The sequence below is a fragment of the Neodiprion lecontei genome, chromosome 5 (assembly GCF_021901455.1).
Source record: "Neodiprion lecontei isolate iyNeoLeco1 chromosome 5, iyNeoLeco1.1, whole genome shotgun sequence".
Taxonomy (NCBI): Eukaryota; Metazoa; Arthropoda; class Insecta; order Hymenoptera; family Diprionidae; genus Neodiprion; species Neodiprion lecontei.
The window spans coordinates 30,185,007-30,206,121 of NC_060264.1; the positions used below are offsets into that span (position 1 = coordinate 30,185,007).

The 21,115-nt window shown below is 39.5% G+C and overlaps 1 protein-coding gene across 2 annotated transcripts in view; it reads left to right on the forward strand.

The window, feature by feature from the left end:
- LOC107221688 (S phase cyclin A-associated protein in the endoplasmic reticulum) overlaps positions 1-21,115 on the forward strand; it is a 39,072-nt gene that overhangs the window by 10,755 nt on the left and 7,202 nt on the right. For both annotated transcript variants that reach the window (XM_046741897.1, XM_046741898.1), the window contains exons 11-13: positions 678-856; positions 18,163-18,592; positions 19,726-19,902. In XM_046741897.1, coding sequence (XP_046597853.1) covers positions 678-856; positions 18,163-18,592; positions 19,726-19,902 — 786 coding nt within the window. The remainder of the gene's footprint in view (positions 1-677; positions 857-18,162; positions 18,593-19,725; positions 19,903-21,115) is intronic.

A 21,115-nucleotide genomic window follows, 5' to 3' on the forward strand; every position in this document is an offset into this window, starting at 1 on the left:
GTCGTTGAAATTTTCTCTCTCTCTCTCTCTCTCTTATTTTTTTCTCTTTTCTCGAGAACGGACCTCGTTCCCTTCCGATCCGATTCGATCCCCCAGGTTACAAGGTTTACTTGACTAGACTAACTGCGGTGATCCCGTCCGGAGACGACGGTGCGTGTGCAGTATGCAGGAAAACGAAATAATCCAAGGAACCCCCGTCAGCCCGTTGTTATAAACCAGATAATAAAAATCGCTCGGATACTGCCGGACCATTAGGCAAAGAGACGAAGAGTCCGGAAATTCATCCTCAGTTTTTTCAATTCCCATTTCATCCGGTTTCAATTCCAGAATTTAGTTCTCTCCCCCTGCATGCAACAAACCCGCGATGCGATGGTTTCATGCCTCGATGAAATTTCCTCCCTTTTACCGATTGTGTAAAGATACGGTATGAAAATTTTGGCTGGCTTTTCTTTTCTTGAACGAAAAACCTGCTGCTATTTTTTTTTTTTTTTTTTCCAATATTATATGGATTTTTCATGCAGACGGTAATTAAGTCACGAAATACTTGTTGTTAGTTTTTAATTTGCATTGTATAGTAACTGTTATTACCGATTGTCGCAACGTGTATGATTTATGTAATCCGGAAAATTATTTATTCGTTGATGAAAAATCATAATCATAAACTGATTTATTTTCAGGCAGCTACCGGATGCGATAATAATGCTCACACGCCTAACCACGAATCGAACAATAATTCGACCGGAAGTGGTCAAGTGGCGACAGCGGCGATGCAGCTTATCTCGAGCCTCTTTGTCCAGGAGGTGATTTCCGTCCAAGACAAGCCACTCGTTCATAGCCGTCTTCAGGAGGTCATTGGGTGAGTGATGTCCTAGTTTTTACCCTGCTTCTTCTTGGTGCTTTGAAATATCCACTGTTGCGCACTAAAAACGGCGATGAAAATTCCTGAAAAATTTTACAAATCGAGATTTGTCGATGTTGTAAACGAAAATTGCACTAATTAAAGCGTTCTAAAGTTTGATGAACAGGATTGCCAATCTAACCTGTTAACGTAAAAAAAAAAACGTGTAAAAAGTCGGCGAAGTCTGTCGAATTCTTGATGAAAGGTTGTAATTTGAAACTTATGTTTTTATATTGTTCTAAAAGTGACTGTACAGTTTTAGCGAAACATTTAGTATTCCTTTGCATATGCGTGATTCAATTTCAAATAAAAGAAAAAAACAAAAAACTTGCCAGCACATACATAAGTGCGGTACTTATACTTCAAAATAAATCAAATATAATCTGTAACGATTGGTTACATTTTTTTTTTTTTCTCTTCGTTACTTCGATTTCAGTAATTTTTTTCATCTGGAAAACGTCGCAAAGTTAGATAATATTAGAATTGAAAATTATTGGCAATCCTGAAACCCTGAATGACTACTGCTGAAAGATTTAAACATTTGAAACAAGCAATCGTTGCGTTAATAAAATCCGACCAACGATCTTCCCATTGCTAAAGAATAACTCGGAAGAAATTTTCTTGTTATTATGATTTTTGCATCATCTTTACGTATACAAAGAGAGTTGAAGAAAAAAGTTGAAAATATTCGGACCACCATCGTCGTTGAGGAATTTCGTTTTAAATATTTTTTGTTTCTTTATCGACTCTCTAAACTCTACGTGTGTACACAAATTCTCCTTCTCATTTAGTTATACGGTACATATGTTAGAGAAAGAGAGTGACGAGACGCAATCTGTTTTCGTAACAACGGGTAGATATATTCGTGTAACTCTGGGACCGAACCAGAAACGAGACGAGACGATCCACCTGGATCAACTTCCTCGTTTCTTCTTCTCTTATAACCGGACGAGAGAATGAGACGAGACGAGATGAGAGGAGAGGCATCGGGTTTCTCGCGGTTCCGGACCTCCCAAAACGCGAAACGAAAATCCCTTTTCGCGGACTCGAATCGACATTTTCCGTAGTCATTGACAGATGGAGAAAAAAAAATAAATAAAGAAAAAAACGCGGAAAAGAAACGTCAGCCAATCTACCTCAAATGTATGTAAAGTTTGGGCAATTAATCGACAGTTGAAGGAAGAAATTTATTTTATATATATATATCGCGAGCATGTTTCACGCGATTTTACATGCCTGTTTTCCGTGCAGAAAGTACTCGTTTCTGGCACGTTCGAGTTAGTCTGCGAATGCGCATGCGCGGTGTGCAGAAGAGACCACTTTTCAGTTCTAGGAGTTGATGCGCATGCGCTATCGGGAACAAAGCTGACATTACGCGACCATAACCTCAATTTCTTGCTTCGTGAATAAACGCGTAAAGTACTATTGTTATATAACAAGGTGCAACGCTCTTTTCACCTCGCGTATTTACAACATTCGCAATCGGCTTTACCTACGACGCATATTGAAAACTTACACTCGGTCCGAAAAGACCGAGTTTGCTTCCTTGTTACGCAAAAAATTTTAGCTTGAAATATCACGAAATTCAACTTCTGTTATCAGAATAATGTATGTATATTGCAATTTGCTTTCGGTTGAATTGTCTGTAATGAAATGATATTGACAGGTTATTGAATTTTATTTTCACTAATCATCGGAGAAGAGATACAGAGATAACATAACGTTGCAGCAAATTAATCAACGAACGAAAAGTAAAACATTAAATAACTGAAATCAGGTTATTATATATTCAGTAAAATCAGATAAATTGTAAGAACTGTCTAAAAGCATCGTAACGCAAATAGACACACGTATATGCACTTACATATATCGCAACGTTATGGACTTTTGAAATCGTTTTGAAATCGCGATTAATTTCAATATAATGTTCTGCATTAGTGATTTCTGCTTCTGTGATAATTTCCTTATCGCTTTGCAGAATTTTGACGTTTACTGTTACTATTATACCGTCTGAAGAATCCAACTTGAACTGAGCAATCTCTGATTCAATACTCGTTATATTTATTTATTGATTTGATTTCTTTGCTTTTTTTAAACCACAATTTAATGCACATATCTTTATAATATTTTGATGTTAATTTTTTTTTCTCTACCAATATCGTTAAATTAATTTCACGGTGTATCGTTGCATCATACCGTGGTGAAATTTATCCCACGAAACGTGAGGAAAGAACAGGGATAGAAAAAAAATCCGTACACATTAGGTAACGCTTACGATGATCGTCCCTAACGTTTGCGGGGTAAGGTATACATATAGTGTAGGAAGGGAGCTGGATTATGATTAATTTCCTGCCAAAGTAAAAAGAGAATAGGAGCGGGGGGAAAATAATGAAAAAAAAAAATAAATAAACAACAACCCGAAAACCTATAGTCACGCCTTTTACTCACCATGCAACCCCGGCTGTTACGTTATAATCTATATACGGCCCTCCTGTAGTCTCACCTCGTTTCGATCAACGACGCGTCGTGTTTAAACGGTGATTGTATTCCTCGAATAATATCGATTTTCAGTTTAACGGATATCGTTCGAATGCCGTTTAAAAACGACTAGAACTATAATACAATTCGTGTCGTTGTAAATTAAGAAAATAAAAACGTTTCTCGATTATTGCTGCATATGTTGCAGGGAAAAAACGAAAAATTTTTTATCAATCGTTATACGATTACAAACTAACGGTTCAATTGATTGGGACAAGAAATTACGCGGAACGAGAAAGATTTTTTTTATCTTTGCTCAAAATTTCATTATCACGGTATTTATCAATCATACTCTGATTTTCGAATAATTCATTTTATTCTAGTGAGGCGTTCACGCGTATATCTGATACGATAACACCATTTTCGTATCGACGGTGCAAAATTCTATTTTTACCTCATCTCACCGTGTAGAAAATATTACCTCATCTCAACTCCTATAATATTCGACGATCAAATATACTCGAATCGAAGAAAAAGAAAGGAATCGAACGAATTTTTGAAATATTCACAACAAATTAGCAGAGAATTTATTTTACCGCTAATATCGCTTATAGTTTTTATTCATTTATTTTTTACAGACATCAGGTTACTTTTATCTATTAAACACGCGCCTACTGCGTGTGTTGTGACATATACCTACCTTTGCGCATATCTCTCTCTCTCTCTCTCCCTCTCTATATATATATATATATGCATACTCACACCTCATCCAGATCATGTTTGCTTACCTATAAACAGACTGTCTCTCGTCGAGGCGCACACGCGAGATAATGGAGCGGAGTTCATAAAACAACAGATGTGCACCTCTTCTAGGTATAGTTGAGAGATAGCAGTAGTTTGGGCCGCGAGTATATATAACAGTACACAACACACACCTTACATTATACACACCACGGGTATTTATTACACGTGTGTGGGTATACTCACTTTACACACCGCACTGAAGCCTCGTCAGTACCGCGGCACATACAATGACGACGACGACGACGATGATTGTGGTGATGATGAATATGATTATGATGATGATACGATAAACATTTCACGCGTTTGGTCGCGTCATCGCGAGGTTGACAGTGATCTATGATTAGGCAGCCGTCCCTAATCGCGTTATACGAACTCCCGTGATAGGTACAAGTTATATCTTCACGTATTTGTATAATGCAAGCGTATACAGAGTGAATTTCTAACGACCGCATGGTGCGTCGTCTGCTAAAATTTAATGCGCACGCGCTACAATCACGGAGCGACTGTTTGCCAGGGTGACCAACCGTCATAAACTTAATCTGAAAAATTTTGACAGATGTCGGTGGAAGTCGTGAGAAAATTCATAAGTTTAAAAGTTTTTCAGGTTAGAGACAGTTCGTCTCCCTGGCGAACTGCTAATGCTCTCGGATCCTAACGCGTGCACATTAAATTTTAGCATATAATGGACCATGCAGTTGTCAGTAATTCACTCTGTAGTAAAGCATAATGTGTGTTGGATCGGTGAGATACGTCCTGTATAATAGAGATCCGAAATTCGTGGATGTAGTAAATCCGTCTGATCGGTGTTGCGAGCGAAAAATGAGAACGGTACACTACGAGAACAAACCTCGATTTTTATCCAATCGGAAAATGCTGATTACGTGTCTGAACCTAAAATCCAATGGTTCGATCAAATAATGCATCCAAAGAGCCGGCTATTCTAAATTTTTCTTTCAAATTAGCAATCGTTGAAACCTCAGAGTGCCAATTAAGTTTCATTCGCGTGAAACAATTTCTTGCATCATAGTCCGCCATATTGGATCCGTCATTTAGGATTCAGATTCGTATATAATAAGCTATCTGAAAAATCCCGATTAAATTTTCAAATCTTGAGTTAATTGGAAGTAAGAAAAAATCATATACATACTTCACTGTTCTCATTTTTCACGCGACACAGCACCGCAATAAATAATAAATAAAATTACAAAGAGTCAATGATGCAACGGTTGAGCAAGAAGTTGGATACAGATGTGACAGGTTTTTACTTATTTAAAAAAAAAAAAAAAAAAACTACGGTGGAAGAAGTTGTGTCTCCAAACCATAATTCGTCTTCATTTTGGCACTCGAGGTTGTTTTGATTGGTGTGATAAGAAGTAGGTATACGTATAGGTCCCGGAAAATGAGGCGTTCGATACTCCTCGTTGCTTCTCTCTATCATCACGTCGCGTCTTAACGCGAAGACACGTTGGGCTAATGCAAAGACGACACCGCCGGCGCCCGATCATCAAGGCTTAAGAGCCAATCACGACGAGATAATTGGCGGACAGGGAGGCACGGTGTATGGGAAGATGGAGGAAAAAAAAATCAGTTGGCAAACACTTCCCGGGCACTAATCCTGTTAAAGTGAAACGAAGGGCGGCGACTCCTCCTCACTCTCATCCCCCGGAACTTCGGGACCACCATCGCATACAACGTCTTCAACTTACTCCTGCAACTACAGTTACGTACTGTAAGGTTATCTTTTCTCTTGACACAATCCGTCCATGTGTATGTTACACGCGTTAACCCATTATATCCACGGTGTGGATGATATAATTCGATCGACGTCACCGACGCTGCCTCTCTCCTGCCCCTTTTCATTTCTGATTGTTTTAATCGAGGTGGGATCAGTTCGGGTAATTGGTGCCTCACTTTCGTTCCATACATATATGTATATATACAGGGTGTTTCCAAGCGAACGCAGCAGTGTGTTAGGTTGCCTACCACTGAGGAGAACAAATATCGGTAATACAGATCTACCGAGTTATCGGTAGGTAGCGCGTTTAAAGTCCTCGCGAGCGAGCTGGAACTGCCGTCTTGCCAAGTTGTATGGATTTGGCATCAGCGATTGTTTCGCTGTTTATAACCTATTCTAAAGTGTTTAGTGACCGCTTTCCGTAGTCACGTTAAAGTGGTTATAGGACTCGACTTGACTAAAGTAATTATAACTCGGTAGGTCTGTTTTACCGATATTTGTTTCCCTCGGAGGTAGGCAACCTGGCATACTGCAGTGTTCACTTGGTAACACCCTGTATATCCCGTGACACTGTCGTTATTGATCGATTATGCAGGATATGCATTAGGGTTATCAGGGTTATTATTGTAACGAAAAAATAATCCATGCACCAGTAAATCTGGAAAATTTTAGGAATCACTTAATTTAACTGCTGATGAGGAAAAAATTAGGAACAAGTTGAGAAACGTGAGTGTTGAATTACTAAAACATTGACGTAAAGGCAAATGACGTATATTACATTTAAGAGGTGTAATTATTCAATATCCTAGTGGTCAAACGTTTTACGAAATCAGTCTAGCACGAATCCGTCTTTCGAGTTCACAAGGTGTCTTGACGTAGTTGAACAGACGAAAATTCGACGAGTTCGCGGCAACGTAATGTTGCAAAAAATTGAAATACGGTGTAACGAAACTGTAAAGAGTCGCCCAGCGAAAACTTAGGTGAGATGTAGGGCATTTCAGATGCGATTTTAAGACGGACGTACTATACAGGGGGGGGGGGGGATTGAAGGTGAAGAAAAGAAAAGAAAAGAAAAGAAAAGAAAGGGCGAAGGAAACCGAAATCGAAAAGGAAAACTAAAAGAAAGGAGAGAAAACTGGGGAAAAATGGAAAGGAAAAACACGAGGGGGGTGAATGAGCGCTGTGGCCGAGACTTGAGCCTGCCGGGGTAGGTAATCTGCTAATGGACTCTGCAAGCTCTCTCGCCCCTTGGTTCTTCTCTCTCTCTCTCTCTCTCTCTCTCTCTCTCTCTCTCTCTCTCTCTCTCTCTCGCACTCTCTCTCGCTCGCCACTCACTCCGCTGCTTTGCTATACTCTACCTTCTACCTTCCTATCCTTATACCCCATACTATACGCGTCGCGACGCCGTCCATCCCGCAACCCTCTTTACGCCACGAGTATAACCATCGACGCTCACCCTCAAGACCGTTCTACAGACCCTACGTATTGTGATTTGAGTTTACTTGATTTTAGGAAAAAATCGATTAGTTGATTCTTAAACCACGTTCACTTCACTCTTAATTATCGAGATATTCTTTATGTATACTATTTTAATGTGTATAATGCGCGGAACAGCGAATCCGTGATGAATCGAAGCTGGATGAAAAATTGAGGAGAATGATCAGCCAAAAATCAATATCTATTATCAATTTTATCACGAGACTAGGGATATTCTTCACCGAATATACAATCATCAAATTATTACATTCGTAAGATACGAAGATCTATTTACAAAATTACAAAAATACAAAATACCTGAATTATTAACACCGTCTTGTGAAATTGAATATTTAACGATGATAACGTATTGAAGAAAAGTCGTAGAAAATGGTCTGTCGAAAAAAGCGAACCGTCATAGTGTAAAATCGAAAAAATCTACTGGATTTGAAAGGAAGCATCGATATTTAAACTGTTGTTTACAATTTTGATATTTTTAATTTTTCAACCTTTTTTTACATAATTTGATGTACACTCAATTTGTGGATATATGTTGTAATAAAATCAATAAAAAGTATCAATTTTTGGTTCACCTGCAGTCTCCTCAATGGTAAAAAAGAAAATTCAACTGCTGCAACAACACATTTCCTCAGTTCGAGTACAATTTTTTCATTAGTCTTGCAGACCTGCTTGCAGCGTATCTTCTTCAGGTATAAAATTATTTTTGAAAAAACTTCAACAAAATAAGTGAAAAATTCTTTTAAAACATTTTTTTTTCACCACCGTTCACGTTCTCATAAAAATTTTTAACGATTTCAAAACTGTTTTGAATGCCCGTCAGTATTTATAGAAACGCTTTGGAATCCCATTTTACTCGGCGAATCAATCGAGTCCCTATTAAAATTCATTTCCTCGTAATCGATGAAAATTGATCGGGAATCAGCGTGGAGTTAATTTGAAATGAAAAATGAATGACTAACAAATCATCGATTGCCCGTCGAACAAAAACCCCTGCCGCGGTTTCTCTATGGCTCAGTTTAAGTACACACCCTGCACCTTCCGCACACAGTTCAAAGGGCAGATGCTCCTCAAAACATCAGCTGGCCTCCCGGGGGAGGCTTACAACTTCTGATCATCACGCAGTTGACCAGTGATTCATTCCCTCTGACGGCAGTTGCTATAAACTCGAATTATTACTACCCGCGCAACTGCACGGCAATTTTTACTCACCTCAATATTACAGCCATCTCACTTGCTTCTCGGCATCGTCTGTCATTATAATCAAATTACTCTCTGAGCTGAAGAAGAAGAAAAAAAAAAAAAAGTTTATACTACACGAATGGAAAGGAATTCTCGAATCAACGGAATAGATTTTGATGGAGTCCATTCGATTCAATCCAGTATCCCTTGTTTGTTTCAAGTACGACAACCTCGATACAACAATTTCGATTTAGTTCGTTTGTCAAAATGATTTAATCGAGCGAATTTCTCGATTCTACAAAAGGTTTCATTATCGCGATTGAGCGAAGTATCGATTCGAGTGAAACTTTTTATATGTTTCCGAAATATCATTTCATTTCAAGCTTACGTACTATTCCTCCAAGTCGTATGTCCGTTGACAGAAACAATTAGGTACTTTAAATAAAATAAATACATGAATCTCGCCGACAAAAGATTTACATCTTGAATAAATCGATAGTCCACATGATCGTTCAAAGACTTGATTAAATTCCGTATTAAATTGTCATAAACAATTTCGTCCGACAAAAGTAATTTTGTCGAATCAAACGAATATCACTCGACTGTTCAGTTTTATTCTCATTCTAACATTCTCTGCGATCTACATTAGCAACATATATCGAATATAGTCTTTTTTTTTTTTTTATTCTATCACGGTTGTTCACTCAAGTCCGTTATCGTTATGAAATCTGAAAAATATGTTTAAAAAAAAAATTAACGAAAATAAAAATCAAACGCGTGACAAGCTATCGGTACCTGTAACGCGAAATCGAGCGGAATTAAAACGGATGTGATTCTTCTCATACATTTCATACAGCATAGGGCAGCTTCGCCGTCAGCAGCAGGCAACAACTTTAACGCCCTGCTTAATTCTTTTTATACCTACATAGATGTGCGCACCGATTATATACCTACGTACATACACATATATATTATATAAAAAACGCAGGCGTTTCTTCTCGCCCCGCTGCACTTGCCCTCGAGCTATTTTATTCCCACGTTGGTTAGCGACGTATCCGAATCCGTTGCAACGATTGCACAGCGGCAGAATTTCTAGCCTGCGCTAATTCTATATGCAAATCTGTCCCAATTCCGTGATGTACGAGTAGAGATAAGGTGATTAAATCCCAAGTTTTTTTTTTCACTCTCACTTTCCTGCATTGTTATCCAATTTCTAAAGTCACTGCTTCGATTTCATCTTAGTCAATTTTTTTTTTTTTTTTTTTATCTGAAATCTTTCCAGCGTGCTAAAATGATCTTACAGAAATCAATTATTTCCTGAAGAAATTCAAGCTCGATATTTCAAACAGATATCAAGAAAAATCATTCTCTACGGAAAAGTGTCTAGTGTTTGATTTTTATTTGTTTATTTATTTATTTATTTATTTTTTTTTGTTTTCAATCCATTAAACAATATGAAATATTCATCGTCGCAAATACGAACACAAATTTGCTAATATTTCAAGAATCTTACAATTCTGTGCCTTCAAGTCAAACGTTCCAGCGTAAGATATATTTCACTTGGTATGTCTGTACTTCTCTAAATTTTATCGAATGAAATGTTACTCCATGCATAGAACAAAAGTAAGATCTTACCCAAGAGAATTTGGAGTGCTCTTTCATTCTTTGAAAGTTTTCTCGAAATTTTGCATACACGAGCGACATGTTGCTGAAAAAAATTTATAAATCTCTCTGCAATTTCTTAAATATTTCTTCTCAATTTCCTGTAACAATAATCTTATACTCTTGAAAAAGCTTGGCGCAATTTTTACACCAAAAAATGTTGATATCTTATCGGATTCCTTTTCGCGAAACATTTCCTTCACCCGTGGAGAAAGTCTTTATTAAATATATAAAATATAACGATTAAATCTGTAGAATGAAAAAGTTTCATCTACTCAGCCAAGCAGAAAAAAAATCTGCACATTTATTAGTTACCTTGTCATATTTGCTAAGTTAAAGAAATTATTATTATTATTATTGTCAAATTTTCTTCAAAGAAATACCTCTTCGATTCGGGCAAACAGAAAAAAGTATCGTCGTGAGAATAATTTGCGGTGTTAATCGAATACGAATTTTATTTGTTATTTCACCGTGTTCGGTAAGTTGAACAAGTAGTTATTATTTTTTCAACTTTTTTTTTTTTTTTTTTTTCTTGTATCGCTTGATCGTGTCAGCTGACGGTTCGTAGCCGCTGCTAAACCGCAGTCAGTCACTGTATACCCCCGGTATATGGGGTATATATGGTTGTCTCTCACCTCGGGTGAACCGTTCCGAAATCCCTTGGCAAATGCATTACGCGTCAGCGGCACAGGAGTAGCAATATCCTGAGCCGGTACGGTTGTTATAGACCGTCTGGGATTATAATACATTACCAATTCGACGAGACGATTGACGATCGCCGTGATTCTCCTCTCGCTGCGCTGACAATGACAAAATGACGATCGTGACGTTCTTCCTTGACTTATTTCGCCTATCAATTTTTGTGGTTTTGATTTAAATTTTTTTTTTTTTCTTTTTGTTTTACGTTCTTTACCAATTTTTTTATTACTTCACTTTTGTTTCTCACCCAACCGTCGTTATTTTTTCATAGACATTACGGACGAGGGAGAAATCGAAGGCGATGCGATGCGAACGAATTAGAAACTGAGCAATTCAAAAGTGAAAAGTAATTGTGAGGGATTGTTATAGCCTATTTAAGTGAAATTAATTTTAAATCGCGTCGTACGAAAATTCGTTTGTTTTTTTTTTTTTTTTTTTTTTTTCATACTTATACATTTAACGATTATATTTGAATTCTTTCGCAGCACTGATCCGATTTTTTCTTCTCTATTCGGGTTTTTTTTTCTCTCTTCTAATTTGAAACATTACATATGAAACTTTGTGAGTATGGTTCTCGATTAAAACAAATGAAAAATTTATTTCGGAATTTTCTTTTTGTATTCAATAAAATTTGATTCATTGATAGTATAATATTTGGAGAAGTTGTTTTTTTTTTTTTTTTTTTTCATAATACTGCAATAAAAAATTGCAGGGTGATAGATAACCCTGAAAGATTAACAAAACCGAAAATGCGATAGGGAATCGGCTAGTTATTTTGGAAAACACGAAATCGATCATTGCAGGTAAAACAAGAAATCGGGGAAACTGATAGAAAAAATTATCAATCACTCATCAGTTTCAATTGATTGTGATTAAATTGACATTGACTGAATTTTTTTTTCACTTATAATGCGTCTAGAATAATATTGAAATATCAGATCCAATTTCAAATGGGTATTTTCGAGAAAAAAATATCTGAATCGTTTAATTATTTGGAAGAAGAGAATATTACAAAATTTTTTACTTTCCAATTTATGAATCTACCAGAAAGTTTATTTTCATATTACCTATATAACATAAATTCTTTGTAAGAATCGATGAAATTTGTTTCTCTCCTTTTATACTCAGAAATTTATTTTTTATCGATCAAAGTTCAGTTCGATCCGACCGAAATAAAGAATTCTCCCTCAATTTCCAGTAGTTACCTTTGGAGGGCGGGGGGGGGGGGGGGGGGGCATAATGAAATGAAGATCAGAATTAAAAAAGCCTGTGGGTGGAATTTAGAAAAAGACAAAAAATTCCGTAACTATTAATAACTATTTACCAAAGAAGACACAGTTTTTCTTTGTTTTTAAAAATTCTCAGTTGCAGGCACTTACAGCCCTTTTTAAATCTTCTCTCCAAATATACAAACGATTAGATAAAAACTTGAAAAAAAAAAACATACAACGTGTGCAAGTGCGGTGCGAATTATACTGCACTCTTATATACATATACAGGGCGAATTTCTAACGACCGAATGTTCCGTAATCTGTTAAAATCTTGTACGCATGCGCTAAAATCCGACAGCAATTGTTCGGCAGGGCGGCCAACCGTCTCGAACGTAACCTCAAAAATCTTGACACTTGTCATTGGCAGTTGAGTTCGATTCCAACAGCCGCGAAAATGGCTCGAAAATTTTTTTAGGTTAGATACATCGCGGGGTAACTTTCGTCTAAAAATAAATGACGATTGGTCACCCTGGAAAACAACTGCTATCGGATTCTAGCGCATGCGCATTAAATTTTATCAGACTACAGACCATTCAATCGTCGGTAAATTCACCCTGTACACATCCCTTTATACATAGTTGGCGTGAAAATGACACACGCGTGACACTCGAACCTCGAAGTGACTGCACGCGTGCTCGATGAGAATAATACCTACCTATGCAATGCGGAAATGTACGGAGAAGAGCTGGGACGAGATTCGAGTTAGGAGGGCGAATTAAAGTGGCGAAAGGGGGGAAGCTCACTGGCAACACCTAGATTGCCGTGCTGCTTCAACGAATCCGCTACTTGAAAGACCATTGTATTTATCTTTTTGTGTCTCGCATCGCGATATCGATTACTCGCAGATATACATATATATATATATATATATATATATACGTCACGTCATATTATATACCTTCCACACATTTTGGCACCGTGTGTGCGTGTTTCGTACACGTGTAGATCATAGAACTCCTTGCTTATAATACGTCTACCGCTGCTTCTGCTTGCACGATGAGAGACGGGCGGACAGGCACACTTGTTACAATATTTACAGAGTCGTATACCCACCCCTCTGCTCTAGGGGTTCCTTACTCACCCCTCACCCTCACCCCCCCCCCCCCCCCCCCCTCCCGGATACTCGGGACCTTTTCCTTTTCTCCCTCCCTTCGCCCTGTCGGCGACAAGTGCCTGGCTGTATCTATCCTGTAGATCCTTATTCGCTTCTATTCTTCATTTTTCCAAACCACTGTTGCGCTGTATCCTAGATTTACGGAGAATATTATTCACCGCCGTTCGGAAATTATGTTTAACTAGAGTTCACGGAGAGATCAAGGAATCTTGGAAAATTCGTATTATCGTAGGACTAATTTCGTGAATTTCAAAATTTCCATCAATATTCTACGGAAATGAGTATTACCGTTGCGTTTATTGTCGATCTTAGTTATTGACAATCGGAGCATTTTTGCTGTAAATTCAACAGAAAGCTGCGGCAACTTTAGTAGCAAAAAAAATACCAAATTGCGACAATCCCTCATTTAGCCTAAAAGGTGATAAATCCAACAGTTTTTTTTTTTTTTTTTTTTTTTTTCCAGCGTGTAAATTTTTGTAGGCCGCTTTATAAATCGAACGATTGTTTCAAGTGGTAATTTTTTAGAAAAGAAATACTTGAAACAGTTGAGGAATTTCATCGCGAGTTGATCGAAAATTTGGATGGATTTTGTACGTGAAGTTTTGTTATATAGACACTACAAAAAATTGGAAAATATATTCTCTCATAGTATATTCGGGATTTGTCGGAGCTTATATTACGTCACCTGGTGGAATTTCAATTGTGAGTATGACTAGAGAAAATGAAGTCGATACATCGAGCAGCGATGGAAAAATGCTGAAACCTGAAGAAATAATTATTAAGTAGAAAATTTTTCTTTTCCTTGTAATTTAGAAACTATTCATGACGAAAATTATGTACAAAGATTAATTTTTCATGGTTGTATATTTATTGTGATAATTTAGAACGTTATTACATTTATTACAAAAGTTATTACAAAGGTCGATCGTGTGCCCGGTCTTGAAATGTTCGGAATAGAAAATACAGTTTTTGAGAATTTTTCGTAAATGGTAAAAAAAAAGGTCCTTTTAAAAATCACTCGAAACATTCATAAATAATTGAGCAGTTGAATAAAATATCTGTTTAAAAAAAATCACGGCACTGTCTCAGAGTTGGGAGAATCGCAGAAAAAATTTTAAACAAAAAAGTTTGATCGGGTTCGCAATGGAATTCCCCCATATATACATATATTTCCACGGAGCAATAGCGATACCGCATGATAAGCGATTGGTGGTGTAAAATCGTCGGACAATTGGTATCGTGAAATTACAACCTGTCACACCAACCCCGCAGGATTGAAATCAACGAGGCGATCTTCACGCACGTTCGAATCGGGCGCTACAGGCATCATCGGCTCGAGATTGCGATCTATCATTGAATGTTTACGGGGAATGGCGAGAGGGAGAGGGGAGAGGGACTCCCGCAAATACATTGAATTTATTTATCATCCCCCGTCACGTAGTAAGGGAAGAAGGATGAAGGGACGAGGCGAGGGGAGGATGGAAGGGACTCGGTGCACGCCCGGACTGGCAATCACTACCCCGCGTCAGCCATTAGCTAACCATATGATTATTTCATAGTACCTAGTCTCTCTCTCTCTCCAGTGTTACAGGGGTGCATATCTTTGCCTGCCCCGACTCCTCCTTTTTTTTTCTCTCTTTCACTTTCTTTACGCAATCCTCGGAATACACCATCAATCGGATTACGAAGTTGGAGAGTACAGAAACGATGAAAATGATAATTAATGGGACCGTGAAAAAATGTTGATGATGTTTTGTTTTTTCTTCTAAACAACGGTACAGTCGAAGATTCAGGCCTGATGGTATTTCTTTTGATTTTGGTGATCTTTTACCTTTGCGATCGAGTTGAGATGGCCTGATGAGATATTGGTACCGTTTTTTTTTTTTTTTTTTTTTCATTTTTCGGACAGCCTAGCTTCGGAGGAATCGATACGTTTTTGGGAAATTTAAATTTACCAATACGTGTAAGAAGTTTCTTTTACAAATAATTTGACACAAATAACGATCAAAGATAGAATGATGATCGATTTGGAACTGTATCACTGCGATGCGATTTTGCTGGAAAAAAAAACATATGTCATGTAAGTCCATTGATGATAAGAAATCTCGTTTTTCGTCAAATCATCACCAAGTGACTGTTGATTCCGTTTATTTTTGTCTTTTTTTTTTTTTGTTTGTAAAAGTTGATGGTTGATACAGTTTACGTACAATTCTAATCGGGGATGATTTATTACAATTTATATGACACATGAGCTTGCAAACGTAATGTTCAAATTCTTCCACGCGATCGTATTTCGAATTCCTGTATATTGGTGTTTATATGTGCTCCGTGTATTTTTTCCCCCCCTCTCGAGTCACCCTCTCGGAACGATATTAAATATTCATGTTGTTATACGGGGAGAAGTTTCGGGGCGGAGGGAAATTGCTAATCTTCTAGTAGGTTAGCTGCTGCTGCTCCTGCTGCCGCTGCTTCTATCGCAATGGGTATGATTCAAACAGGCGTAAGCTCTTTGGATCGACGCGGTGCATTCTATTAACGAATTTATTTAATCCAAGTTATTACACCCGGAGTGCTCTCACACGTGCTTATATCTATTTATTATACCTGTTATTACGTATTTACTTAAGACCCACGGATATACGAATTGTAGTAACGTATTATAATTGCATGCGTAGTTTACTGCACGATTGCACTTACACTACATGTACGTCGTATATTTATTATAGTTTATATCAGCCCGTTTCGTGTAATTTAATTTCCACATGTGAAGCTTTCAATTCTCACTATTATACTGTATAAAGTTTGTACAAAATTTGGAGACGACGTGAAAAAGAAACGGAAAAAAGGCTCGGGCAGCATATGCTAGAGAAAAGTTAGAAATTTGTCATTAAAAGACAGAAGTTGGAAGTAAAAATAAATGGAAAATGATGGGGCGAGTAAGAGTTTCGGGGGAACCGTTAATGGCGAATTTTACGTCCTCAGACCTTTTAGCCTGAAAGCGGTAGAGTGTAGGGTATGTTATGTATGTCCTATAATACTACCGACCCACCACCACCACCCACATAACAGGGAAAAGTTGGAGCGAGTTCAGAAGCGAAGAAAAATTTATTAACGATAGGTAAAAAACGTCGAGTAAAATACGGTGCGATACTCGAGATTCCGGACTGGCGGATGGATATGGATGGATGGATGGATGGATGGATAGATGGACGGGGGTGAAATCGAGAAACGGCTGTTAGAGAGCATGCACGCCGGGCTAAAAGGGTTGAAAGAAAAACTGGCACGCGACAGAACTTTTCTATTAACGTTGCAGCAACGCGATCCCGAGAAGGGTGCCGAATTGTTCCCGTATACGTATAGATATACCGAACAGCATACAAGACGTATACCTATGTACGTGGCTTCATGGCGCAACGTCGAGGGTTAAACTATACACGCCAGTACGTATTCACGTTTACTCGTAGCTAGTTATGATTAGACGCGACAGTTGGCCTCCTCCACCAACACTGGGGGCAGAACGCCGAAGGCTTGCGGATCCGAATTTTTTCCATCGCCTATTCTCTGTGTGTGCATGTGCGAAAAAATTTCATAGAGTAAAGTTTAAACACCTATGAGACTGTAATTTTCTTGGGTTTTAAAAACTGAAATTTGAACAGTTGAAACTATAGATATCACTCTATAATTATACCGATTCCAGGTATTTTTATCGAGAATTAAATTGCTGATTCAAGTTTTTGTTGCAACGTTGATAGTTCAGACGCTGAAATGACATTTCAACATACATTTTCAGTCCAGTTTAATCTTTGAACTGGTACTTTTTTTTTAGAATTAAAAATTCTACAAAATTTGGCTCGGTGGTAACGATTTGAAAAAATAATAACAGTACCGTTCACGTATAATTTAAATGGGAAAAATTGGAATTCCGAGAGAAAGAAACACTCTTGACACGCCGCACCCTCTGCGACATCGTATGGACGTACTTTGAGCCCATTTGCGCAACTGGCTCTGGATAGCCGGAGAAAGAGCAGTCAAAAACGAGAGACGGAGACAGAAAGTCTTTTTGGTCGGGGGTTGAAACGGTGAGGAGACTCGGGTGCATGGGGGTTCGATAATACGCACTGACAGGCCAGCTTCGTTCGCTCTTCTCCCTTCATCCCCATACCTTGTGTAGGAAATCTGGGATTGAGGGACGAGGCCCAACGCGATGTGCAGTGCAGTGGTGTTTGTACGCCTAGCGATGAGGAAACAAGGCAGAAATTCACTACCCACTCACTCTGCAGTTGTGTATGTTATGCAACAACGCTGCCCAGCACAGCACTGCAAAGTGTACTCAACGCTACACCCCTCCTTCTACGCAGAATTACCCACTGATGTTATAATCCTCTTACGTCCGGATTCCGCTTGCCTTTTTCAACTATTTCTTACTCGTATTATTCAAGCTTCGACAGATTCATGAGCTACAGATTTATCACATATTCTTCTCGGATTACGGCCAGTCCAGGATTTTGGTTGAGTAACAACGAAATCATGAATAACGTCGCAATAATTATATGAAAGTTGATTTCTCCCCCTTTACCAGCGTATCTTGTACCCCAATTGTCAACTTCACGTATCTTCCAATCTACACGTGATAGACAGTTTTAGTTCTTAGCGCACAGCGCGAACAGTCATTCATCACCCCAAGTGTTCCAAGTTCACGAAACCGCCAACACCAAAGTTAAAACCTTCGCACTCTTTGCTCAATACCTATCCGATTCAGTAAACCGTAGTGTCTGATCATCAGCGTAACCTAACCAAAACCTCTCTTCTCCTTTATCTGTTTCAGATATTTAGTGGCCGGTGGTCTAGTCGAACGAGTGTCACGTCAGAGTCGTTCGTTGATCGAGACCGACGCCTTCCAGGATCAGGACTACGAGGCGCCGTTGATGGTTGCCTCCTTCGAGCTTCTCTCCAGGGTTTGCTATCACCTGAGTCGTTGTTCGGGTCAGGAACACAATGCTCAGGGTGCTGAGGGCGGCGGACCTGGGGAACAAACCTCCGCCCGTAATCACCTCCTAGGAAGTCTTGCGGCGACTGAAGGGGCGGGAGCAGTAGGAGTTCTGTACGCCGCCCTCGTACTGCCTGGACACAGTCTTCAGAAGAGCTCTTCACCCACCCCAAACCAAACCACACTGTCAACACCAGCGAGGAATCTTGCACTTCGGGCTCTCACTCTTCTCAGACATTTTGCTGAGATGGATTTAGCCAAGATGCAGGTTAGTCCACGTCGATTTCATGGTGTACCTTTTGTGGTACCATGTTTCTAGTCGTCAGTTAGAGATTGAAGGATGTAGGGTCATCGGGAGTTTGGATATTCCAATGTGGCAGGATCTGGCCTTTCATGTAGAACGTGCCGGAACATGATTGCTGGGCGAATCAAAGTCGCGGATCCTTGATCGAGAAATGCAAAGAAAACCGAGAAGAGACACGGAATTGTTGACTCCTCACTGGGGGAAACAGCTTCCCCCTGAATAAAACAGTTACAGTATGGTCATCCTTAGCAGAGAAAACAGCTAATCTACATCAATTTCTGTGTGACGATTCGCGATAAGTTTCATATTTCTGTCGCGAATGAAATGACACGAAAATTTGTCCTACTATGTGGCCATCAACGAAAAACGATACGGATCACTTGATGGAATTGACCTTTTTTCAGCGCATCAGCCGTTGTCGGGATGATAGTCACCGATGACAACAGGTCTGAAATACGGTACCCGGTGTATTGACCTCCGGTTTTAGGGTTGCACAGGTTGCGCACGGAGGCCGAGTATCGCGTTACTTGGTTGCTCGGTTACTTACTTGATGTGGCTCTGGGGTTTACTCGGCGGTCTCCCATTAGGCGTATCAAATGATAGAGATATCACTCGGCGGGTGGTGGTTATGGTCCTGCTGCCAGTCTCGACTGTCGAGCAACTCCCCCAGGGTAACCCCCGCCGCGTCCATGCGGTGATCAAACCGCGAATTGAATCCCGCCCTCTTCGCCGGTCTCGGTGCTGCAGCTACTGCCCCCACAGGAGACCCGGCGCTCCTTATTTTTCTCTCTCCGCACCCCGCAAAGCCCCACGGGAGATCACTCGATTATCCCTCTTTGCCCAGGAGAGCCCTAGACCGAGCATTTGGCGAAAAACTAACTGAGGGCTTATTATCAATTCTCTTTGCTTTCCCACGCGAGACAAAGCCGACTCGATTCGCGTTGCGGTTACCGGCGATAGTCGTGATAGATGCAGAGGTGCGGAATCGGGCTGCGAACCATTCGGATGGCGAAAAGAGAATATTTTATTAATGGTTGTAATTTTTATTTATTTCACGTCCAATTTCCTGTGTATCATCACTGTGTCTAACAACGCAGGAATTCCTCGGCGCCGAAGCAACTAGTCTACAATTTCGTCTGATCGCCAGTCATCTGATTGGACGAATGTCTCGGGAGTCACACACTGCTGAGAAACAGGATGCCGACAGTAGGCTGATACTGTCCGAGCTTTTCTCCGTCCTTGGATACTTCACCGTCAACAACCGGGAGAACCAGGTGAGTCTGTGTAACAGATCTATCCAATTCCCTCCTTTATTCTGCCCCAATTATCGCTCGCGTGTGTCCCAGACTAAAAGAGTCCAGTGTCGCATGTTTTTGCTGAACGTGGTTTTGACGGTAGTTCGTTCCGAGATAAATGATGTCGAAATGTTGACATTGGAAATTCCGGTCAACCTTTAGAGTCAGGTACTCTTGTAATTGTGTATGTGATAACATGTTCTCCTATAGTACTTCGACCATCGCTGTTTTTAACTCCGCAGTAATCATCCATGTATCATAAAAAAAAAAAAAAAATGGAACTAAAGTACATGTGATCGAATATCACTGACACGTTGGATCACACGATAGATAAAGTGATATAACTAGCGACGTATTGTACAGAGTGATTATCTAACGGCTGAATGGTCCACCGTATGCTGCAACGTAATGCGCATGCGCTAAAATCCTAGAGTACGTGTTTGCCAGGGTGACCAACCGTCATGAACGTAACCTCAGAAATTTTCACAGTTGTCGCTGGCAGTTGTGCTCGACACCGAGAACTGTTGAAATTTTTCAGGTTACGTACATCGCGGCGAATTGTCATCTGAATTTATGACGGTTGGTTGCCCCGACAAACATCTGCTCTCGAATTTCAGCGCATGCGCATCACGTTGTAGCATTCGACGGACCGTTCGGTCGTTAGACAATCATTCTGTATATTTGCACAAAATCCCAGCAAGTTGTTTAAGAGTAGTTTATCCGAGTGGTCTTGAAATCTCTGAAAAATGAGTTGGCCAACTAACTGAACGATGGGAATGATTTGGAAGGCCGCGCGTTTCAAATTCCATAGTTAGATTGCGAGGTCGTCTAAGAGGCGCAGGTATTTTTTCTTATCAAGGGAACTGCTACCTGCGTCTATTATACCAACACAGGTCGATTCTCCGACCTGTAGGATTTTTATATCCCTACCGACGGTGCTGTGCTTTGCAACCAGTTGCAGTCAGTCAGTCAGTCAGTCAGACTCGTTAAGATACCGTTCAGGCGCCAGCTAAAAACTAACCCGTCTATCATAGGGTTGCAGCTGTAAATGGAGAAAATCATATCGATCGGTTAGCTCGAGTGCTCGATGCTGCGTTGGACTCAAAGTACCATTAAACACCCTCGTTAGTCTGTTACCTCAGTTAAAAGCCACCACTAAAATGACCGTTTTGAGGGTATTTTTTTAAAAGGA